Source organism: Heptranchias perlo, unplaced genomic scaffold (genome assembly GCF_035084215.1).
Source record: "Heptranchias perlo isolate sHepPer1 unplaced genomic scaffold, sHepPer1.hap1 HAP1_SCAFFOLD_64, whole genome shotgun sequence".
In the NCBI taxonomy this organism is placed as follows: Eukaryota; Metazoa; Chordata; class Chondrichthyes; order Hexanchiformes; family Hexanchidae; genus Heptranchias; species Heptranchias perlo.
This window is the reverse complement of record NW_027139666.1, coordinates 3,519,370-3,544,627: the sequence shown is the minus strand read 5'-3', so window position 1 is coordinate 3,544,627 and position 25,258 is coordinate 3,519,370. Positions and strand designations below refer to the sequence as shown.

The window sequence follows — 25,258 nt, the reverse complement described above, 5'->3', positions numbered from 1 at the left end:
CAGCCTATCGCTCACTCCCCCCTGGAGCCCAAGCACACGGGTTCCCCTCGCAGCCCATCTCGCCTCCTCCTGTGGCCCAAGCATCCCAGGGACCCTGGCGCATCCCACATTGCCCGGCGACGACATTTAAATAACTAAAGTTAAACAGAATCTGCTCCAAAGGCATAATTGATGTCGAACTGGAAGGGTGCTGACACCTTCCTTCCGCTCTGGTCGGAGCCTCAGGTTTAGTATATTCTCCCAACTCCTGTTCTTTTATGTATTTTGTCAGTTTGAAGTTTCGCTGACATTGTTCAACCATTTCATCATCTCAGGCTGTATACTGTGAACAGCTTCAATCCTGTGTAGATGTGAGGGACACAATCTAATTCTCACCCTATTGAATTGAACAAATCGTCAATCTCCATTGAACAATCCCATCTCCTGTCTCTCTATAGTTAACAGGGAGTTCCAAAATGCTGGAATGTTTAACATTTTAAAATGCCGTAGAAATGTGATGTGTTGTTATTTTAAATAATGAGAATGAAATATTTCAGGGTACGTTTCAATCAAGAAATTTTGGGAGAGACAACACAGAGAACGAAAGAACAATTGAAAGAGGGAGAGAGACAAGTTGAGATATGGGAACAGAGACAGGAGCCAGAGAAAGAGAGAGAGAGAGAGCGAGGGAGACAAACGGTGACTGAGTGTCGGCTCTTACATATGTACAACACACAGCGGATACAAGGGAATGATTCACTCCTGTCTGGTGATGTGCGGCCCGTGTGTGTTTCACTGCCAGCTCCTGTATATGCGCAGCACAGAGTGGGTAAAATGGGAGCGATTCATTCCCGTCTGGCCCGTGTGCCTCAATATCAGCTCCTGTACATGTACAGTACAAAGCATGTAAAATGGAACCATTCACTCCCGTCTGGTACTGTACCACTCATGTATGTCCCAATGTCATTTCCAGTGCACATACAGTATACACAGCGTGCAAAAGGAACGATTCACTCCCGCCTGGTACTGTATGGCCCCTGTGTGTCTCACTGTCCATGTACATTTATCAGGAAAGTTTGAGCAGGCTGCGGCTCTTTTCACTCGAAAAGAGAAAACTGAGGGGTGAACTAAAAGAGGTCTTTAAGATGATGAAAGGTTTTGATCGGGTAGACTTCGATAAAATGTTTCCACTTGCCGGGGAGATCAGCGCTAGGGGCCATAAATATAAGATAGTCACTTATAAATCCAATAGTGAATTCAAGAGAAACTTTTTTAACCAGAGAGTGGTTAGAATGTGGAATTCACTACCACAAGGAACAATTGAGTCGACTATCATAGATGCATTCAAGGGGAAGCTGGATAAACACATCAGGGAGAAAGTGATGGAAGGATATGTTGATAGGGTGAGATGAAGTGAGGAGGGAGGAATCTCATGTGGAGCATAAACACGGGAATGGCCTGTTTCTGTGCTGTACATTTTATGTGATTCTATGTAAAAGTAAATGAGAACGATTCAGTTCTTCCTTTACGGTACGATTAGTGCGTGCCCCAGTGTCAGCTCCTGTATATGTACAGCACCAAGCTTGTAAAAGGGAACGATTCACTCCTGTCTGGTACTGTACGGCCCCTGTGTGTCTCGGTGGCAGCTCCTGCACATGTACAGTACACAGTGGGTAAAAGGGAATGATTCACTCCCGTCTGGTACTGTACGCCTCGTGTTTCTCATTGTCAGCTCCTGTAGATCTACAGTACACAGAAAGTAAATGAGAATGATTCTCGCGTCTGATAATGTACAGTCCGTGTGTGTCTCAGTGTCAACTCCTGTACATGTACAGTATACATGAGGTGAAAGGGAACGACTGACTCCAGTCTGGTACTGTACAGCCCGTGTGTGTTTACCAGAGCTGTTACAAAGGCATGCCTGAGGTAGTCAGTAACAGATGGCAGGGCAGGGATGAACGGAAGGGTGGGACGGCTATTATTACGGACACGGGAGTAGACGGTCTTTGCAATGGAGAGGATAGGGAGTCAGAAGCTCAGCTAGTTGTTGAATAGGATGTCGAAGTTACGAACAGTCTGGATTAGCCTCAAACAAAAGCCCAGGAAGGGGATGCAATCAGCGGCAAGGATGTCGAGATTGTGGGACCAAAGATCTTGACTTCCCAATTTTTAACTGGAAGAAATTGTGGCTCATCTAAGACAGGTTATCCAGGTAATAGGCTATCCTAGATTTGGTATTGTGCAATAAGAAGGGGTTAATTAATAATCATGTTCTGCGGGGTCCTTTAGGGAAGAGTGACCATAACATGATAGAATTCTTCATTAAGATGGAAAGTGAAGTAGTCCAAACCGAAACTAGGGTCCTAAATCTAAACAAAGGAAACTACGAAGGTATGAGTTGTGAGTTGCTATGATAGATTGGGAAGATTCATTAAAAGGCATGATGTTGGATAGGTAATGAATAACATTTAAGGAACGAACTGCAACAATTATACGTTCCTTTCTGGCGCAAAAACACTATAAATGCGGCCTAACCATAGCTAACGAAAGAAATTAAGTATAGTATTGAATCCAAAGAGCAGTCATATAAAGTTGCCGGAAAAAGTAGCAAGCCTGAGGATAGGGACCAGTTTAGAATTTAGCAAAAAAGGACCAAGAGATTGATTAAGGGGGGGGGGGGGGGGGAATAGAGTATGAGAGTAAACTTGCAAGGAACATTAAAGTATGTAAAAAGAAAAAGATTCGTGAAGACAAATGTAGGTCCCTTACAGTCAGGAACGGGAGAATTTATAATGAGGAACAGGGAAATGGCAGAGCAATTAAACAAATACTTTGGTTCTGTCTTGACGGAAGAAGACACAAATAACTTCCCAGAAATGCTAGGGAACCAAGGGTCCAGTGAGAAGGAGAAATTAAAGGTTATTAGTATTAGTAAAAAAGTAGTGCTGGAGAAATAAATGGGACTGAAGGCCGATAAATCCCCAGGATCTGATAATCTGCATCCCAGACTACCAGAAGAGGTAGCCATGGAAAGCGTGGATGCATTCGTTGCGATCTTCCAAAATTCAAAGAATATGGAACAGTTCCTGCAGATTTGAGAGTGGCAAATGTAACCCCACTATTTCAAAAAGAAGGGAGAGAGAAAACAGGGAACTACAGACCAGTTAACCTCACATCAGTAGCAGGGAAAGTGCTAGCGTCCATTATAAAATATGTGATAACAGGACATTTAGAAAATATCAACGGGATTAGACAAAGTAAACATCGATTTATGAAATGGAAATCATGTCTGACAAACCTACTGGAGTTTTTTGTGGCTGTAACTGGTGGAATAGATAAGGGAGAAACAGTGGAAATGGTTTATTTGTATTTTCAGAATGCCTTTGGTTAAAGTCCCACATAAGAGGTCAGTGTGCAATATTAAAGCACATGGAATTGGTGGTAATATACTGGAATGGATTGAAAATTGTTTAACAGACAGGAAACAGAGAGTACTAATAAGTGGATCGCATTCGGGGTGGCAGGCAGTGACTGGTGGGGTACCGCAGGGATCGGTGCTTGGGCACCGGCTATTCACAATATATATGGACTTGGATGAGTGAACGAAATGTAATATTTCCAGGTTTGCTGACGAAACAAAGCTAGGTGGGATCGTGATTTGTGAGGAGAATGCAAAGAGGCTTCAAGACGATTTAGACAAGTTGAGTGAATGGGCAAATGCATGCACATGCAGTATAATGTGGATAAATTTGAAGTTATCCACTTCGGAAGGAAAAACAGAAAGGTGGAGTATTAATTAAATGGTGATAGATTGGGGAATTATGATGTACAAAGGGACCTGGGTGATCTTGTACACGAGTAACTGCAAGCAAACATACAGCTGTGGCATGCAGTTCGGAGGGCAAATGGTATGTTGGCCTTCAATGCAAGAGGATGTGAGTACAGGAGCAAGGATGTCTTAGTGCAGTTTTACAGGGCCTCGGTGAGACCACACCTGGAGCATTGTGTGCAGTTTTAGACTCCTTTCCTCGGGAAGGATATAGTTGCCATAGAGGGAGTGCAGCGAAGGTTCACCAGACTGATCCCTGGGATGGAAGGACTATCACATGAGGAGAGATTGGGTCGACTCGGCCTGTATTCACTCGAGTTTAGAAGAATGAGAGGAGATATCATTGAAACATATAACATTCTGACAGGGCGAGACAGACTGGATGCAGGGCGGAAGATTCCGCTGGCTGGAAGGTCCCGAACGAGGATTCACAATCACTGGCTACGGGGTAGGTATTTAGGACTGAGATGGGGAGAAATTTCTGCACTCAGAGAGTGGTGAACCTGTGCAATTCTCTACCATGGAAGTCGGTGGAGGCCATATCACTGAATATATGAGCTGGATAGATTTCTGGATACGAAAGGCATCAAAGGGTATTGGAACAGACCGGGAATATGGTATTGAGATGGAGGATCAGCCATGATTATATTGAATGGCGTAGCAGGCTCGAAGGGCCGAATGGTCTACTCCTGCTCCTATTTTCTATGTTTCTAGCAGATGAGTCTGACAACAGAAAGTCATTGGAAGGGTCAAGAGAGGCCGTGGTTTTGTCAGCGTACATCTAACGCTGGTCCATGTCTGTGGACAATGTCACCAAAGCACAACATGTAGATGAGGAAGAGGAGGTAGACAAGGATTGAACTTTTGAGACATCAGAGTTAACGGTGATAGGGTGGGAAGAGACGTTTATCCTGGCAATGATCAGATAAGAGTGCGGGACATAGTGAGGGTAGTCCCACCAAAAGAGGCCAAGGTCAGATGAATGAGGAGGTCATGGGTGGGTTTGCGGTCGGTGTATGGGGAAATCTGCAGGGCAATCGGGAAAGAGCTAGGTGTTGCGGCTAATTGGATAGCTCTTTTAAAGAGCCAGCACAGGCACGATGGGTAGAATGGTCTCCTTCTGTTCGATATGATTCTATAATTTTATGTGTGTAGCGGCGGGTTTGGGGGGTGGTGGAGCGGTGGGCCTTGGTGGGAATTAAACCCAAGATTGAGAATTTTAAACGTAAGATGATGGGGAAGTATGAATCAGTGAGGGTCAGTGAGGCCGAGCAGGACCTGGTGCGGGTCGAAAGGTGGAGGATGGATGGCCGGCCTGGAGTGAACTGCAGCAATGGTGGCTGGAGGGGACAGAGGCATAGACGTGGGTTTCAATGCCAATGGGCTGAGGAAGGAATGAAGGCGGGTGAGGGAAGCACGGAGTCTTTATGAAGGAGGTCAAGTCGGTTCACGAGCTCAGCTCAGTTACACGGGGCTAATTTTACTGGAGCCATGAATCAAACGTAAAATAAACGGGAAACATCTGCAGTAAAATAACGGAGAGAGGAATGGCAATGAAGCTCGTTCAGTGTCCGACCCCTGATATCACCCCATTTCTGAGCTACAATCCTGAACCTGCCCTTTAACAGTCCTTCTGTAAGAGACTCAAAATTCATATTTTAACTGGAATACTGCAGAAGCAGCATGAAGCGGATTTGTTTGTGGCCTTGGATTCAGTGTACACTGCGGAGAAATCGTTATAAATTATAAAGGAATCAGCAGGAGTGAACATGGTTAATACAATTAGATGAAAACTGTAAATGAAGTCATTATTGTTGGATCAGTCCTGTATGAGCACAGTTTATAACTTTATTCCTGAGAGAAGTCTGATGAAGATAATGTCCTGGACTTTGAGATGTTTCTGATATATCCACGTCATTCTTTACAAAGGAGTCAAAGCTGCTGATATAATGTGTTTGTTCAATGACTGCAACTAATAGCAATGATCAGGGATATAACCGTGTCAGTGGAGACTCAGCCCCTGTATAAATTTGGGCTCATTGAAATGAATGAGCTCTCAGTGCCTGCTGGAGCTGTGGTTTCCAGGCCAACAGCAGTCAGCGCTTCTCACAGAAATGGGATATCCAGGAATGTACCAGATACAAGAAATTTATTATCCGGTTCTTGCAGCCGTTGGAATTTCTGGTAAGCCATTATCTCAGCTGTTTATGGTGTAAATCGATGTTAGTTGTGCTACCGTTTTTGGTATTTTATTTCTCCCATCAGGCTTTACACAGCTGCCTGTTCTGTTCTAACAGTTGATGGAATGTCCTGTCTCGGCTCTTTCAGTCTTGTCACAGCTGCATGATATCCGCTATCATCTTTGTAATGCAACCCTGGCAGTGCTGCTGGATTATTCTGCGCACTGAATGTACTGTTGAATAATGGTATGTCCTTAACTTCTAAACATTTGGTCTTGCAGCAATTGCATTGTATCTGTAATGTACTTTTTATATCCAACCCTGGTATTGTAACTGGATTATTCTCTGTACTGAACGTATGGGAATCAGGGATCTGGGCTTAGAGCTGGTTTCAGACCATCAGGAGCTGTTAACAGTTTCATGTTGTGGATCGAACCTGTCCTGGAATATTTTTTCATCAATGTGTTTTCAGTGATTGTCAATGAGACAGCTCACGGTCTCAGTGTTACAAGGAGGCAGCGCAATGTCATCCCTCCCCGACAACATGGTTCAGTTTAACTGGGATTTCAATGTATTTATTGGTTGTCATTGTTACGAAATATTATGTCATTACTTGTGTATCTGACGCCGAATCAGATGTCTGTCCACTGAACTGAGTTTGCTGCTGATTACTCCACATCTCTTTCTCTGATTCACTGTGGGTGAATTCACTGTAAAATGCAAAGTTTTGAGTTTATGTTGTGTCAGTTTGTACAGTTTCCGTTCGAATCATGGTCCTTCTATTTATCTGTAGATTATAAGTGGCAGCGGTGATGTTGGCGTTTTGTCAATTGAACAATGCCGCCATCCAACGCGGTGCTTCATAATTACAGGAGAAGGAATTTCAATTATTGTAAGGTGTGCCTGGAAGAGGGATTTGATTCTGTTTATTCCATGCATCATAGATGAAGTAAACAGTGCAGGTGAACAGGTGGAGATTTGGATGATCTGTAGAAACATTAAAATGTTGAGAGAGGCTTCACTATTTAACAAACTGACACTAAGAATATGATCGTTGGAACACGGGGCTGGTGAAGAGAAAGCAGGCGCAGAATGTTCGGATTGAATCGGATGTGAAAAGGGGCATTGAGAAATAGAGTAGAGAATGCAGAGAGACAGAAAAGAACGATAGAGAAAGACTGAAGAGGAAAACAAGAGGGATGGAGAAAATTAACGCCAGAATGGAAGGGAGAATGACAGAGAGACACGCAGAGAGACACACAGAGAGGCAGAGAGAGAGAACTAGAGAAAGAAAGATAAACTGGGAGAGAAAGACAGAGACAGAGAGATACGCACAAAAGGAGGGAGACACAGAGACACAGGGAGAAAGCAGCACCGGGGTGAACTTTCAGTCCAAATATTGAGAAGAAATGTGACTTGAAGGTGATATTAGGATGTTGTCAGATTGTAAGAGTTTTCACGCCGGGTGTGTTTATCGCTATCAGGTCCTCAGTCTGGTTAAATAAATGTTCCTTTTACTTATTTACTGACTGAATAAATAAACATAATTGAAATGTATTTAAAGAATAGACTCAGTCATTTCTTGACCGTTATGAATTATTCGGATACTGTATTCTAAAAGCTGTGTGTCAGCTTAATTCAATAAAGAACGAGGCTGACTTATAAATGCATTTTAATTTAATTTTAATTGAATGTGTAAAGTAAATAAATTGAAAACATTTGATGCCAAACGAGCTGTTCATTGACAAAAATAACCAAGGAATCATTGATTGGATTGTGTTAGCGGGACCTATGGATTCGATTCCCTCTAACACTCTGCTGCAGTCTCTCCCTGTGAATCCCAGCACCTCCTCCAACTGCATGGAATCCTCTTTCTCCTCACCCGTTGCTTCAGTTTATCGGCTTTCCTAAACCAGCTGCTGCTAACTCCCCTCCAGCTCCTACATGTCTTTTTCCTTGTCTCCCTCCCAATCTCACTCACAGGCTCGGTCTCCAGCTGCCCTTCCCCGTGTAGTGCCAGCACGTGTCGGCTCTTCTAACTCAGAGCAACAAACCAGGTACACCTCCCGCTGTTCCCTCACCTTCCTACCGTTCGCACTCTTGCCACGTCCATTTGGAGCCCAAATCCGGTTTTAATCCGCTGGATTCCCGCTGGGTAAAAGCCCTTCTCCTTCCTCACCGGCACCGTGCCTTCACTTAGAACTTCCAGAGGATCTGGTGCTCAGTTTATTCACTTTGTGTATCGATTTCCCTATTAATTATTGATCATTGTGTTTTAAAACATTTCTCTGCCCGAAAGCGCTGCCCAGGCCAATGAATCACTTTCCACTCTTCGATGTAGCAACAAAGCTGGAAATTTCACCCCAGATCCTCTCAAACTGCTGCTTTGACTCCAGGTCTGATCAGTAATTTCTCTGCTTCTTTTTCTCTCTCCTATAGTTAACTTGGTGGCGATTGTGATCCTGTCCCGAGGAAAGTGCGGACTCTCCAAATGTATCACTCGCTACCTGGTGGGAATGGCAGTGGCCGATCTCCTGGTCGTTATCACTGATGTGATATTGAGGCAGATTCACAGGATTTATTTCCCACTTTCATTCATCAAAATTACTCCCGTGTGTTGTCTCGTTGCATTCCTGATTTTTGCAACCACAACGGCCTCTGTCTGGTTCACAGTCGCTTTCAGCTTTGATCGATTTGTGACCATTTGTTGTGAGAAGCTGAAAACAAAATATTGCACCGAGAAAACGGCGGCTGTGGTTCTGGGAACAGTGAGTGTGCTGGGCTGTTTGGAGAGTCTCCCCTGGTACTTTACATTTGAACCTCTATTTATAATTGATAATGTTCCCTGGTTTTGTGTGCTTAAACCGAGCTTCGATACTTCTCCCGCATGGGTCGCATTTGAGTTGTTTCACCGCATTTTAACCCTTTGTGTCCCGTTCTGTCTGATTTTGCTGTTCAATGGTTTGACGGTCAGACATATTTTAGTGTCCAGCCGAGTCCGCAGGGGACTCCGGGGCAGAAGCAATGGAGAGAATCACAAGGATCCAGAGATGGAGAAGCGAAAAATGTCCATCATTTTACTCTTCAGTATATCGGGCAGTTTTATATTGTTATGGGTGACACAGGTTGTATTTTACTTCTATCAGCGAATTACAAACAGTTATGATTATTACTTCTCCCCCACTGACCCTCTTTATATCACAGAACACACATCAGGAATGCTGCAACTTCTCAGTTGCTGCACAAACACGTGTATTTATGTCCTGACCCAGAATAAATTCAGAGAGGAGCTGAAGAACGCGGTGAAATACCCACTGATTCTAATTGTTAAATTAGTTAAATTATAGAAAGTGCTGAAGGGTTTCAAACACTAGAACTAAATCCCATTTCAAATTCTGTCCCCTACACTTTACATTGGACGGTAAGTACATTTTATATTAGCAGCACCGAGCCCGGAAATTATCTTAAATCTGATTCTGATATATTTTATTGATAATCTGACCGATTGAGGCAGGGCTCGCTCTGCAGGTGACGCATGAATTTCTACTCAAAAAGGCGGCACTAAAGAGCTCAGCTGGACTTCAACTAAATGGCCGCCCTGCACCGACAGGAAATGGACAAAACTGGCAATCACAGTCACTGCTGTGGGCCGGATCAGAATGGGTGAACTCTACATAATTGGAGAGACAGAATGTGTGAGATAGACAGACAGAGTGAGAGCTGACAGGGTTTTCATCATGGGACCAGGAGACACAACGGGCAAAGGGGGGGCTGGGGAGACAGATTGTGAGGGTGGTCCCTGGATTACGTTATTGGACCAGGAGAGCCTGAGACAGACGGGGCACAGGAGGAGGGGGTGACAGACTGTGTGTGTGGCGGGGGGTGTCCCTGGGTTACCTTATTGGACCAGGAGAACCTAAGGCGCACGGGGCAAGAGGGGAGGGTGACACAGACTGTGCGGGTGGTCCCTGGGTTATGTTGTTGGTCCAGGAGAGCCTAAGACACACTGGCAAAGGGGGTGAGTGATTAAGACTGTCAGGGGAGGGGGTCCTTGGGTTACGTTATTGGACCAGGAGAGCATGAGACACATATGGCAGAGGTGGAGGTGGAGGCAGGCTGTGAAGGGTGTGACTGGTTTATGTTATTGGATCAGGAGACACTGAGAAACATGGGGCACAAAGGGAGGGGAAGACTGGCTTCGAGGGGGATTGGTTACATTATTGGACCAGTGAAACTGAGACACACACAAACACACACGGAATGAACATGCATGAGATACGTGTCCCTTGTCCAAACAATGATGTTGAATTGAGCTGAACTGTGCCACAAATGAATATGGAATTAAAATATCAAATTCAATCCAGTTTGCTCCAGAGCTTCACAATTTTGCTTCGATATACCTCGTTAGAAGTAAATCGAGTTAGAGAGACTGAGAAAGGATGATAGAGAGAGACGGAGAGAATGAGTGACAGTGAGAGAGGGTGATACTGACTAACCGCATTTTGGAGCTGGATCTGCTGGTGGATTCACTGTGGAGCATCCGCGATGCTGAGATTATCGTGGATAGCACGTTCAGTGAGGTGGTCACACCGCAGGTAAAGATTATGCAGGAAGAAAATAAATGGGTGACCGCCAGGAAGAGTAGAAGGACTTGGCAGGTAGCGCTGGAGTCCCCTTGGGCCGTCTCACTCTCAAACAGATATATCGCTTTGGATACTGTTGGGGGAGATGGCTTATCAGGGGAAAGCAGCAAGAGCCAAGTTCGTGGCAGCACGGGTGGCTCTGCTGCACAGGAGGGGCGGAATAAGAGTGGCAGGTCTATAATGATAGGGGATTCAATTGTAAGGGGAACTGATAGGCGTTTCTGCAGCCGCAATCGTGACTCCAGTATGGTATGTTGCCTCCCTGTTGCTAAGGTCAAGGTTGTCACGGAGCAGCGGCAGGGCATTCCGGAGGGGGAGGGTCCATATCGGTACCAACGACATCGGCAAAAAGAAAAGATGAGGTCCTGCAAGGTGAATTTAAGGAGTTAGGAGATGAATTCAAAAGCAGGACCTCAAAGCTAGTGATCTCAGGACTACGACCAGTGCCACGTGCTAGTGAGTATCGGAATAGGAGAATAGACCAGATGAATGCGCGGCTGCAGTGATGGTGTAGGAGGGAGGGACTTAGATTCCTGGGATATTGGGACCGGTTCTGGGGAAGGTGGGACCTGTACAAGTGGGACGGGTTACACCCGAGCAGTACCGGGACCGATGTGCTCTCGGGGGTGTTTGCTAGTGTTGTTGGGGAAGGTTTAAACTAGAATGGCCGGGGGATGGGAACCTGAGCAGGGAGACAGAGGAGTGGGAAACAAGGATAGAAACAAAAGACAGAAAGGGAAGAAGCAATAGTGGAAGGCAGAGAAAACAAGGGCGAAAAACAAATGGGGCCATAGTGCAAAATAAAATTAAAATGACTAGTAATCATAAAAAGACAAGTCTAAAGGCATTGCGTCTTACTGCGCGGAGCATTCACAATAAGGTAGATGAATTAACAGCTCAGATAGAAATTAACTGTTATGATGTGGTTGTGATTACAGAGACATTGCTGCAGGGTGACCAAGGGTAGGAACTGAACATCCAGGTGTATTCAATATTTAGGAAGTACAGGCAAAAAGGGAAAGGAGGTGGGGTTGCGTTGGTAGTAAAGGAGGATATCAATGCAATATTGAGGAAGGATATTGGCTCGGAAAATCACGATGTCGAATCTGTATGGGTGGAGCTAAGAAACACCAAGGGGCAGAAAACGTTGGTGGGGGGTTTCTATCGGCCCCCAAACAGTATTGGAGATGTAGGTGTAGAAATGCAGAGGAAATTAGAAACGTATGCAAGAAGGGTACAACTATAATCATGGGTGACATTAATCTATATATAGATTGGTCAAACCAAATTAGCATTAATATTGCGGGAGAGGAATTCCTGGAGTGTGTACGTGATGATTTTCTCGACCAATACGTTGAGGAACCAACTGGAGAACAGGCGATCCTCGACTGGGTATTGTACAATGAGAAAGGATTAACTAACAATCATGTTGTGCGCGGTCCCTTAGGGAAGAGCGACCATAACATGATAGAATTCCTCATTAAGATGGAGAGTGAAGTAGTTGAATCCGAAACTAGGGTCCTGAATCTAAATAGAGGAAATTACGAAAGTATGAGGTGCGAGTTGGCTATGATAGATTGGGAAGCTTTACGAAAAGGGATGACAGTGGACAATGTTTAAAGGACGTGTGCAGGAATTAAAAGAATTATTCATCCATGTCTGTCGCATAAATAAAACAAGAAAGGTGGCTCAACCGTGGCTTACAAAAAAAAACAGATCCAAAGAGGAGACATATAAATTTGCCCGAACCGGGTGTCTTTTCTACTCTAAGCACAGCCTGCCTTTCTTGTACCTTCTCTTTCTCAATTTTTAGGCCATTCAGTATCTCAACGACCTCCTCTTTTACTCTGACTTTTGTTGCATCTTCTTCCTTGTTACAGACAGATGCAAAGTGCTCATTTAGTGTCTCAGCCTTGCACTCTGCCTCCATGCATAGACCCTCTTTTTGTCTTTAATCGGCCTCACATCTCCTCTTCCTACCCGTTTACTACTTATCTGTCCATCGAAGACTTTTGGTTTCCCTTTTACGTTGGCCACCAGTCTATTCTCATTCTCTCCCTTTACCCCTTTTATTTCCTTTTTCACTTCCCCTCTCTACTTTCTAGATTCAGCCTAGTTCTCACTTGTGTTGTCAACCAGACATCTGTCATACACCCCCTTTTGTTGCTTCATCTTAATCTCTATCTCTTTCGTCATCCATTGAGCTCTGGCTTTTGTTGCCCTACCTTTCCCCGCGTGAGAATGAACCTAGACTATATCCGAAACATATCCTTCCTAAAGGCCACCCATTGTTCGATTACAGTTTTGACTGCCAATCTTTGATTCCAATTTACCCGGGCCATATCCGTTCTCAACCCACTGAATTTGGCCTACCTCCAATTAAGTATTTTTATTCTGGAGTGCTCCCCGTCCTTTTCCTTAACTAATATAAACCGTATGATATTATGATCACTGTTCCCTAAATGTTCCCCTATTGATGCTTGATCCACTTGACCCAATATTCAGTAATGTTTTGGATAAAACGCATTAACTACTCTATTTTTGTATCCGTTGGTGTTCCGGATAAGCAATTATCTCATCCGTTAATGGTGTAAACCTGTTTTAACTCTCCTGCTGAAATTTACAATTTTCTTCTCCCATCATCTTTTGCAGAGTCACCTGTTGTGTTCTACCAGTTGATATCGTGTGTAAACTTGGTACGCTTTTGGTCTTGCGAGAGCTGCATTATATCTGCAATAAACTATGTGTATCCAGCCCTGAGAATGTTACTGGCTAATTATCTGTACTAAATGTATTGAAATCAGATGATTGGGCTAAGGCGTGGCATCATACCACGAGGAGCTGTTAACAGTTTCATGTTGTGGAACTAACCTGTCCTGGAATATATTTTCATGAATGTGTTTTCAGTGATTGATATCGAGACAGCTCACGGTCTCAGTATTACAAGGAGTCAGTGCAGTGTCCTTTCTCCCCAATAACATGGTTCAGTTGAACTGGGATTTCAAAGTATTTATTGGTTATCACTGTTATGAAATATTATTTCATTGTGTGTGTTCCTGCCACAGATTTAGATGTCTGGCCACTGAACTGAGATTCCTGCTAACTCTTTCACATCGTATCACAGTATCATAGTCGGTACAGCACAGGAGGTAGCTATTTGGCACAACGTGCCTGTGCGGCTTTTTGAAAGAGCTATCAAATTAGTCCAATTCCCCTGCTCTTCCCCCATAGCCCTCGAATTTTTTTGCCTCAAGTATTTATCGTAGTCCCTTTAAAAAGTTAATATTGAATATGCACCCAACAAATTTACAGAAAGTGCATTCCAGATCGTTACAACTCCCTGCATAACAAATGTATCCTCATATCGCCCCTGGCTCTTTTGCCGATCACCTTAAATCATTATCCTCTGATGACCGACCCTTCTACCACTGGAAGCAGTTTCTCCTTATTTACTCAATCATAACCATTCATGATCTTGAACACTTCTATCAAATCTCCACTTGACCTTGTCAGTTCTAAGGAGAACAATCCCAGCTTCTCCACTCTCTCCACAAAACCGAACTCCCCCATTCCTGGTACAATTCTAGTAAACCTCTTCTGCAACCTCTCTAAGGCCTTGACATAATTTCTGAGGTACCGTGCCCCGAATTGAACACAATAGTCAACCTGAGGCCCAACTAATGATTTATAAAGGATTAGGATAACTTTCTTGCTTTTGTACTATCTGCCTCGAGCTGTACTATCTTGTATCTAGCTGTACTGCCTCCAGCTGCACTATCCTGTATCTAGCTGTACTGCCTCCAGCTGCACTATCTTGTATCTAGCTGTACTGCCTCCAGCTGCACTATCCTGTATCTAGCTGTACTGCCCCCAGCTGCACTATCCTGTATCTAGCTGTACTGCCCCCAGCTGCACTATCCTGTATCTAGCTGTATTGCCTCCAGCTGCACTATCCTGTATCTAGCTGTACTGCCCCCAGCTGCAGTATCCTGTATCTAGCTGTATTGCCTCCAGCTGCACTATCCTGTATCTAGCTGTACTGCCTCCAGCTGCACTATCCTGTATCTAGCTGTACTGCCTACAGCTGCACTATCCTGTATCTAGTTGTATTGCCTCCAGCTGCACTATCCTGTCTCTAGCTGTCCTGACTCCAGCTGTACTATCTTGCCTCCAGGCAAAGGAGGACCAGGTGTCACAGTGTGTCAGATACCCTCCCGCACCAGGGTTCAAATCGGTTGGGGTTAGGGAACTATGTCAGTTACGTGTGTCTAGCTGGTACCCCGCTAAAACTGAGCTAAGTCCCCGTGAGTGAATCTTCTTGTAAAAGCGTTTGTGTTTTATATATTGAAGTTCACTGCAAAATGCGGCAAAGGGAATAATTCGAACCAAAGAACTTCACAAGTTTTGTTTTTTTATGTATTCATTATCAGGGTGTGGGCGTCGCTGACAATCAAGAATCTGTTGCCCCTTCCTAGTTGCCCTTGAGAAAGTGGTGGAGAGCCTTCTTCTTGAACGGCTGCAGTCCGTGTATCCCACTCAGCTGTAAGGTAGGGAGGGCCGAAGTATTGATCTCGTAATATACTCTCTGCTGCACAACATCACCACAGTCTTCAACTGGGTCAATTTAAAGGAGCTTTCATTGATGCAATCATCACACAAACGTGAATGTATTGGGAGAGCAACACTTCAGGAGGGGAAAAATGTAGGTCTTGTTCTGTGTTCTGCAGTGCTAGACTGAAGTTAGATACAGGGTGAAGCTGACTCTATCGATGGTTCCTAACCCTAAACTCTAACCCTCCCTGCCAACCTTACTCGAGTCAGATTATAATGGCATTAATAGGATTCGGGTTTTAGTTAGGGCTAGGACTTGGGCGAGGGTTAGGATTTGGCTAGGGCTATAAAGTCAGGATTAGGGTTAGGGTGCCAGGTTTAGGGTTAGGGTTTAGGGTAAGAGTGTCAGGGTTAGGGTGTTAGAGTAAATGGAAATCCCAATCCCTCCATCTCTGCAACCTCCTCCAACATCATTAAGTCCTCTGACTCTTGCCTGTTGTGCCCTTCTCCCCCTCGCTTCTTCCCATTATGAGACCTTTAACTGCCTCCACCCTATTCTCTGGAATTTCCTCCTTAATAAGCGCCAGGAACTTTTTTGGTCACTTTGTACAGGTTGATTTCTTTTTCTGGGACACTGTTAACAATTTCGGAGTTAAAATGCTGTGGAATGAGCTGCTCGTGAAAATTCATGGCTCCCATGATATCACGCATCCTCGAGCAGATGTAAATGATAGTGTTTTGGTTGCTCAGATGTTGTAGGGTCTTTAGCAGTAAGTGGTATTCACGTTTCTTGTAGACGATATCGGATCCCAGGATGATGTCGTAGTCTGTTGGAAATTGATCATGGTTTACACCCCACGAGAGAGCAGAGACTTTTGACCGCTGGATAATTGAAGAGGGGACATTGTTGGCCACGTTTAGTTCTATTTGATTCAGAACTTCTGGTTTGTCGGTCAAGGTCACATCTCCACCTGCCAGAAGAATGTAAAAGAGTAATGACGTATCTTCACTTATTGCTTCCCTATGACACCAACCTGTAAATGTTAAATGTGGGCAAAAGGGATTCGGGGCAAAGCAAATTAACACAGCAAAGGCTGTTAAATATAATGATGAACTTGTGCAGTGTCACAACATTGATCAGCGATTCCATTAGCACAACGGTTATTTCACTGGATTTAGTAATTCAAAACTGCGGAATAAAAATCCAGCAACTTGAGCTCAAATCCAACCACGGCAGTTTGAGATTTTGATTTTAATTCGAAAATGTCAACATAAAAAGCTGGTATCAGTAAAAGGGGCGATATTGACTTTCTGCCACAGCGTAAAAGCGGTGACAACGAGTTTGTCGCCCGTTGAACATTCCTCCCGGTTTTTATTTTTAGCTATCACACGTTTTAAACTGCCGCTTGAAGTCAATATCCGCCCCAAAGTGACCATGAAACTATCCGATTGTGGCAAAAACCCAATAGGTTCACTAATGTTCTTTAGGGAAGGAAACCTGCGTCCTGAAACGATCTGGCCTGTGTGTGACTCCAGTCTCACATCAATGTGGTTGATGCTTTACTGCCCTCTCGTGTGGTCGTGAGCCATGCCGCAATATCAAAATAAGGATAAAGCTGCCACACAGGCATCGAATTGGGTCAGAAAAAGGCACACCCAGCCCAGTTGACCTTGCAAGGTCCTCCTCGCTATCAATTAGGGACTGTTGTCAAAGTCGGGAGAGCTGCCTCACAAACTAGTCAAGCAACGGTCTGACATACTCTGAGAATCAGACCTGTCCTCACACTGAGGAAACCCTCCATCGTGTCGTGTGGCACTACCACCCTGCTGAGCGGGATAGATTAATAACAAATCTAGCAGCACAAAAGCAGGCACTCATGAGGCGCCATGGGCCCTAAGCAGCAGCATAATGGAATGCCACAACAATCTTGTCACCGCAGGGCTCGGCATATCCCTCACTTCTCACTCGCCATCAAGCTTGGTGACTAAATCTGTTTCAATGTGGAATGTAGAAGAGCATGCCTGGAGCGGCAAGAGGCTTATATGAAAATCAGGTGCCAACTTGGTGAAGACACGGCAAAGGATTACCATGCATTATAAACAGTAAGAGCACCATGCATTATAAACAGTGAGAGCACCATGCATTATAAAGAGTGAGAGCACCATGAATTATAAACAATGAAAGCACCAGGCATAATAAACAGTGAGAGCACCATACATTATGAACAGTGAGAGCACCATGCATTATAAACAATGAAAGCACCAGGCATTATAAACAGTTAGAGCACCATGCATTATAAACAGTGAGAGCACCAGGCATTATAAACAGTTGGAGCACCATGCAATATAAAGAGTGGGAGCACCAGGCATTATAAACAATGAGAACACAATACATTATAAACAGTGAGAGCACCATGTATTATAAACAGTGAGAGCACAGTGCATTATAAACAATGAGAGCACCATGCATTATAAACAGTGAGAGCACCATGCATTATATACAGTAAGAGCACCATGTATTCTCAACAGTGAGAGCACGATGCTGTGCACAGAGTTCAGCAATCCCCAAACCAAACAATCAGGTTAAAGCTCTGAAATCCGGTCACATCCAGTCGCGAATGGTGGTCGCAAATTAAGCAACTAACAGGAGAAGGAGGCTCGGTGAAGATTCTCATCCTCAACAAGAGCGCAGCCCAGCACATGGGAACATAAGAACATAAGAAATAGTAGCAGGAGTAGGCCATCCGGCCCCTCTTGTCTTCTCCTTTATTCGAAAAGATCATGGCTGGTCTTCGAACTCCACTCCACTTTCCCGCCCGATTCCCATATCCCTTGATTCCCTGAGTGCAAAAAAAAGTTTGATGCGCTTGCAAAAATCTACAGCCAGAAGTGCCAAGTGGATGATCATTCTCAGCCTCTTCCTGAGGTCCCCATCATCACAGATATTAGTCTTCAGCCAATTCCATTCACTCCACGTGAAAAACAATAAATGTTTGAGTTCATGAACTGGCAAAGGCTGTGTGTCACGACAACATCCCGGCTGTGGTGCTGAAGACCAGTGCTCCAGAACAAGCTGTGCCCCGACCTGCGCTGTTCCAGAACAGCTACAACACTGTCATCTCTCCGACTAAAAAGTGGAAAATTGCCCAGGTATGTCCTGTCCACAAAAAGCGGGACAAATCCAATCCGACCAATTACCGCGCTATCAGCCTAACCTCAATCATCGCCAAAGTGATGGAAGATGTCGACAGTGCTATCAAGCGGCACTTACTCACGAATAACCTGCTCACCGATGCTCAGTTTTGGTTCCGCCATGACCACTCGGCTCCAGACCTCATTACAGCCTTGGTCCAAACATGGTGTTGGCCAGAGGCTGCAGAAACTTATTGAGCTTAATTCGAAGCGCTAACAAAGACACTGACTTTTGAACTGGGGTGACCTGGAGTTCAGTCACTGGTCTGAACTGGCCAGAACCGGTTTGAATTCGTTCCGCTTCTTGCAGGGACAAAGGAACTGTGATGAGACACCAGTCCTGAATTAGGAAAGGAGTATGAAGTGATGCTTCCAAGGCCCTTGGAACAGAGCCAATCAGGGGATGACATCGATCACTCCAGCTACTTTGAGCCAACCAGAGAAGACAGCATCATTCGAAAAGACAGACTTGGGAATCAAACTGAAGAATTGCTGGCTTGGTCCCAGTTTGTTTTTGTGGGAGACTCCGGAGACTAACCCTCGTGGAAGTGGGAACCCTACGTCAGGGACGGAGAGACGACGTCGGGAGTGAGAGAGAGAATTGCCTGGCCAGCAGTATCTCTCCTTTCCGGGTAATATAATATCCTTTCTATTCTGTGACAACTCAGGGAGTTTTCGTCAGGGGAACCTAGTGGGCGTGCTTTTAAATCCTGATACTGAGGGATGTGTTAGTCAGGGAAACCTAGTGGGTGTGCGTTTAAATCCTAGTTTGAGTATAAAACAGTATAACCTGCTGTAAACTGCATTCCTATATCTAACTAGACGTATCAGCGCTATGTGCATGATCTAATAACGTTAATAAAGCGAATTGAGAATTAAGAGAGAATTGACTCTTCCTCTGTGTACTAAGCCAAAACCGTTACCCGGTGACATCCGGTCAACAATGGAAATGAGACCTGAATTCCAGAGGTGAGGTGAGATTGACTGCCCTTGACATCAAGGCAGTATTTGTCCGAGTGTGGCACGAAGGAGTCGGAGCAAAACTGACGTCAATTGGAATCAGGGGGGGAAACTCTCCAGTGGCTGGAGTCATACCTGGCGCAAAGGTAGTGTCTGTTGGAGGACAATCATCTCAGCCTCAGGACATCGCAGGGCAGTGACCTCGCCCCAACTATCTTCAGCTGCTACATTAATGACCTTCCCTCCATCATAAGGTCGCAAGTGGGGCTATTCGATAATGGTAATGATAAGGACATAATGTTTACTTCCTTTAGCAATTCCTCAGATAATGCCGCAGAATACAAGGCCTCCGACCTGCTCTTCTAGCCACACGATTTATGTGGCTGGTCCTGTTCAGTTTCTGGTCAATGGTGACCCGCAGGATGATGATGGTGGGAGATTCGGCGATGGCAATGCCGTTTGATGTCAAGGGGAGTTGGTTCGACTCTGTCTTGTTGGAGATGGTCATTGCCTGGCTCTTGACTGGCGCCAATGTTACTTGCCACAAAACAGCCAAGCCTGGATATTGTCCAGGTTGTGCTGTATGCGGGCACAGAATGCTTCATTATTTTATTCTAAAGCATGCTTACTGTTTTATGGTGTATAATTTGGCCATCAGTTGGTTGCTGGACACGTGACTGGAGTTCACAAAGACCCAAAAACATGATCAAAAGCAACAGCTTCCCCGTTTTATATTTGATCAGAGTCGAGATGTTCAGGATGTTGTGCAAATATTACATTGAACAAAACCAGGCCATTTCTGATAGGTATCTTGTTCTCAGCTCATCAGCTCAAGGAGAAACGTGTTCAAATGTTTCACTTTTTCATTTAAAGATTTTTACGTTTTCTGGATTTTCACAGATCAACGGCAGTTCAATTGATATCCCGCTCCCGGATGGGAGGAGGGACTTGCTCCAAAATGGCAGGTGGAACGGCTGAGTCTCGAAAGCTGCGACTTTTTTGAGGCATCATTCATATTACCTGAGGTAAGGGTCCTGTGCTTTGAAAGCATTCTCTTTCAAACAGATTAAAACTGGAGGTGAAGAACTGTCAATAGTAAGGACCTCAAAAGAAGAAGAGACAGCAGCGTTCACAAAACATACATATAACTGGGGGTTTAATCAAACCTATGACCAGTCACTGTCATGGTCCTTCACTATATAGCCGTCCTACTCCATTACAGTTCATCGCTCTCTCTCACACATGCAAAGTTCTATCGCTTGGAACATTTAACTCACCCAGTAGGATGGCAAGAATCCCCACGATCCCAGTGCCGGACCCCAATTCAATCATCTTCTTCCCAGAAAAACTGATATTCTCTTTCTCAAAGAACCGGCATAGAACGAGGCCCTGAAACAAAATATGGCATTAACGTTAGAATTCGTTCACCTGCAACTTTCTGAATCCAAGTTCACATGACAAGGGGTTGCAAGGGAGGGTGCAAGGGAGGGAGCAAGGGAAAGTCCAAGGGAGGATGCAAGGGAGGGTCCATGTGTCGGAGCAAGTGAGGGTACAAGGATAGGTGCAAGTTAGGGAACAAGGGAGGGTGCAAGGTCGGGAGCAAGTGTGGATGCAAGGGTGGGAGCATGGGAGGGTGCAGGGATCAGTGCAAGGGAACGTGCAAGGGTGGGAGCAAAGGTGAGAGCAAGCGTGGGAGCATGGGAGGATGCAGGGATCAGTGCAAGCGAAGGTGCAAGTGAGGGAGCAAGGGAGGGTGCAAGCCAGTAAGTAATTCCAAGGAAGATATCAATCACGTACTTGGTTCCAAGGAAGATATAAAAATCTGAACATTGTGTTGTGATGGGTATAAACCCAATACATGGTATCAAGGATGGCGAATACCCCGCACATGGTGTCAATGATGGTGTATGCACCGGGAATGGTGTCCAAGATGGTGGATACACCGCGCATTGTGCTCAGGATTGTGTATAGTCAAGGGCAATTCGGGATGGGCAATGAATACTGGCCTGGTCAGCGACGCCCACATCCCATGAACGAATAGAAAAAAAAACCTTGCGCACGGTTCTAACAATGGTGTATATACCGCACATGGTGCTAAGGATGGTGGATACCCAGTGCAGGGGATCTAGAATGGTTGATACCCAATGTCTGTGATCAAGGATAGTGGATATCCAGTGTCGGGTGTGAAGGAGAGTATAAACATAATACATGGTGCTGGTGGAGTATGCATCCCATCTTGATTCAGAGGAGAATACATCAATCAGTACTTTGTGCCAGCTAGGGCATGGTGATAAAGATGGCATAAACCCAGGATATGGTAATTTGGAGCAGAAAACCCAAGACATGATACAAGAAGGTTATCGACCCATTACATTGTGTCAGGGTGGAGGTAAACCCGGTAAATGTGGCCTGGAGGGTACAAACAATTTAATGGTGCCATGGATGGTATGAAGACAGAACATGATGCCATGGATGTTATATATTAGGTGTAGAGTAGTTATGGAAAGAGACAGGGATCAATCAAAGGTGAAGATGCTGAGGGGTAATTCCAGTGAGTTGAAAAGTGAGCCGGCCCATGTTGAATGCAAACAAAGACTGGCTGTAAAAACAGTAAATAATCAATCGGAGGCCTTCAAGGAGAAGCTAATTCGGGTGCAATCGAAACGCATTCCTATGAGGGAGATAGGAAGGGCATGCAAAGCTGGAGCTCACTGGACAACTGAAAATATAGAGACTAAAACGAAACATAGAAAGGAGGCTTATGACTAATGTCAGGACCATAATATATTAGAAAATGAAGCAGAATAGAGAAATTACAGAGGAGATCTGAAAAAGGAAATAATACGGGCGAAGAGAGTGTACGAGAAAGTGGTGGCAGATAACAGAAAAGTGAAGAGTAAAGTATTTTATAAACAGACAAATAGCTAAAGGATAATCAAAGGAAGGGTGGGGCCAATTAGCGACAAAAGAACAAACTCATTGTGGAGTCGCGGCTGGGGTACAAAATGAATACTTTGCATCTACATTAACAAAAAAAGAGGATGCTGCCAATATCCCAGTAAAGGAAGAGATAGTGGAGGATGCACTAAAAAGGTTGGCAGTACTCAAAGTAGAAAAGCCACGCGGTCCAGGTGGGATGCATCCTAGGTTGTTGTGGGTAGTAAGGGTGGAAATAGCAAAGGTTACAGCCACAATCTTTCAATCCACCTTGGATATGGGGATGGTGCCTGAGGACTGACCAGTTGCAAATGTTGTTCTCCTGTTCAAAAAAAGGGGAGAAGGATAAACCTGGTAACTACAGGCCAGTCAGCCTAACGTCAGTGGTGGGGAAAATTTTAGAGACAATAATCTGGGACAAAATTAATTGTCACTTGGAAAAACATGTTTTAATAAATTACTGTCAGCACGGATTTCTTAAAGGCAAATCGTGTTTGATAAACTTGATTGAGTTATTTGATGAAGTAATTAACAGGGTTGATGGTGTTCGTGCAGTTATGTTTGTTGACATGAATTTTCAAAGTACCACGTTATAGATGAGTTAGCAACATTGATGCCCATGGGATTAACGGGACAGGGGCAGCGTGGATATGAAATTAGCAAAGAGACAGAAAGCAGGGACTAGTTGTGAACGGTTATTTCTCAGGCTGGATGTGTTCCCCAGGGGTCGGTATTTGCACCATTGATCTTTTTGATATATATTAATGAACTGGACTTGGGTATAGAGGGTATAATTTCAAAGTTTGCAGATGATACGAAACTCGGAAATGTAGTAAACAATGTGGAGGCTAAGAACAGACTTCAGGAGACCAGACACACAAGGGAAATGGGCAGACAAATGGAAGATGAAATTTAACGCGGAGAACTGTGAAATGATACATTTTGATAGGAATAATAAGAAGCGACAATATAAACAAAATGTTACCATTTTGAAGGGGATACAGGAACAGAGCGAACTCGGGTTGTACGTACACTAATATTTGAAGGTGGCAAGACAAGTTGGGAAGGCTGTTAAAAAAAGCATACGGGACCCTTGATTTATAAAATAGGCACAGAATACAAAAGGAAGGAAGTGACGCTAAACCTTTATAAATCACTGGTGAGGCCGCAGCTGGAGTATTGTGTCTAATCCTGAGCACCACGTTAGGGAGAATGTCAAGGCTTTAGGGACAGTGCAGTGTAGATTTGGTAGAATGGTACCAGGGGTGCGGGACTTCAGTTAAGTGGGGAGACTGGCGACGCTGGGGTTGTTCTGTTAGACCAGAGAAGTTTAAGATGAGATTTAAAAGATGTGTTCATATTCACGAACGGTTATGATAGAGTAAATGAGTAAAAATGAGTTCATGGGGTTGGGGGTATATATTAGCAGAGATACATGATTGGTTAACGGACAGAAAACAGAGAGTCGTGATAAACGGGTCATATTCAGGTTGGCAGGCTGTAACTAGTGCGGTGCCGCAAGGATCCCTGCTTGGGCCTCAGCTTTTTACACTCTATATTAATGATTAGATGAAAGGACCGAGTGTAATGTATCCAAGTTTGCTGACGATACAAAGATACGTGGGAAAGTGAACTGTGACGAGGATACAAAGAGTCTGCTCAGGGATATAGACAGGTGAAGTGAGTGGGCAGGCAGATGATTAATTGGAGACATGACATGTGGTGAGTGGAGCAGGTTTGGGAGGAACAGGTGACTTTGGACCAATGGTTCCCAAAGCTCTCCACCACTGGAGGGTTTTCCTCGCCTCATGTCTGGGTCTGATGGAGACTAATTGATGGGGATTGGTTGCTTTTATTCGTCGACAACTCGGTTCTCACTGTGTCATGTGACTACCAGGAAAGTAGACGGCGAACAATAATCTTTCTTCTAGAAATTCCGATGTTCTTATGCAAAACCAATGCATCAAGTTGGGCTTCCTCAACATGGCGGGGGTGGGGGTAGGGGCGGTTGCTGTAGTGAAAGGCAGAGGCTCTGGGTTTGGTTTCTCTCTATCCGATCCAAGCATTTACACCAAACATTGGACTTACAGCTCCCCAGATTATTGCTGGTATCTCACGGTTATTGCTGGAGTCCCCAGTGATTCTCAAAGTGTGCCCGCAAAACTGATAGCTACTTTCGAGTTTGTTGCTGTCCTCCTTGGAGTCGGAGCTGCTGAAATGCTTCTTTTCCTGCTGTGTTTCCATTATCCTCTCTGAGCTCACTCTGTACTGCTTTGATCCTGGTTGAACCACTGCAATCTCCAGGTATGTTTTGTCCAGGGGTCTGGATGTGAGCCTCACTCGGTTTCAGCTTCAGGTGCGTGCAGTCCGCTTGTCCGACAGTGGATGAAACAATACAAACTCTGATCTGGAAACACAATAAACTTGAATTAATTAGTCTCCCTTCTCTCACCTCTTCCCCAACAAATTTGATAATAACACATTAACACAATATTCAAAAGTTTCTGAAAGGTCCTCATTAATAAAGTGAACAAATAAAGTCAGTGTGCAGGGAACCGAAACTGTGGGCCTTTATCTGAAGGCAGGGACGGTGTTTGCCTTACCATGCGACTGTTGTTTTAGTGAAGTTACTCTCTTCGATCAAGAGCTGCTCAGCTGACAAACCGAACAGAAGAGCTTTTGTTGCGAGCCGTGGTATCATCGACCCAACCTCGGCCGGGTTGGTGAGCAGCCTTTCTCTGCCGCCCACTCTTTACCAGTTTCATGTTCTTCACCTGTCTCACAAGCTGCTCCGATCAGTAACTGCCTTTTCCCACTGTGGTGATGACAGTCACTGCTCCATGCTGCTCACTGCCAGCGGGACGATGTGATAGGCCGCTGACTCTCGGCGCTTTGTTGCGCAGTGTCTTTATTCATTTCTTATCTGACTCGAGTTACAACGAATCGATGGGGAACAGCCGAGATTCCAAACACTTTTGAATATTGTG

General features: G+C 44.7%; 1 protein-coding gene across 1 annotated transcript; it reads right to left on the bottom strand.

Moving 5' to 3' along the window:
- Positions 1 to 15,755: 15,755 nt before the first annotated feature.
- On the bottom strand, positions 15,756 to 24,515 carry LOC137317983 (EEF1A lysine methyltransferase 3-like). Its single transcript, XM_067980972.1, has 3 exons — positions 24,360 to 24,515; positions 20,612 to 20,723; positions 15,756 to 16,153 (listed from the first exon to the last, which is right to left on the bottom strand). The coding sequence occupies exons 1-3, from the start codon at positions 24,513 to 24,515 to the stop codon at positions 15,756 to 15,758; spliced, it is 666 nt and encodes a 221-aa protein (XP_067837073.1).
- Positions 24,516 to 25,258: the final 743 nt, after the last annotated feature.

Bases quoted from the DNA above. Each gene is read 5' to 3' on its own strand.
- LOC137317983 (XM_067980972.1), bottom strand. From the start codon at position 24,515: ATGGAAACACAGCAGGAAAAGAAGCATTTCAGCAGCTCCGACTCCAAG. The intron at 20,724-24,359 runs GTAAGTCCAATG...ATTTTGTTTCAG, and splicing joins CAGCAATAATCTGGGGAGCT to GGCCTCGTTCTATGCCGGTT. The intron at 16,154-20,611 runs GTGAGTTAAATG...TTCTTCTGGCAG, and splicing joins GATTCTTGCCATCCTACTGG to GTGGAGATGTGACCTTGACC.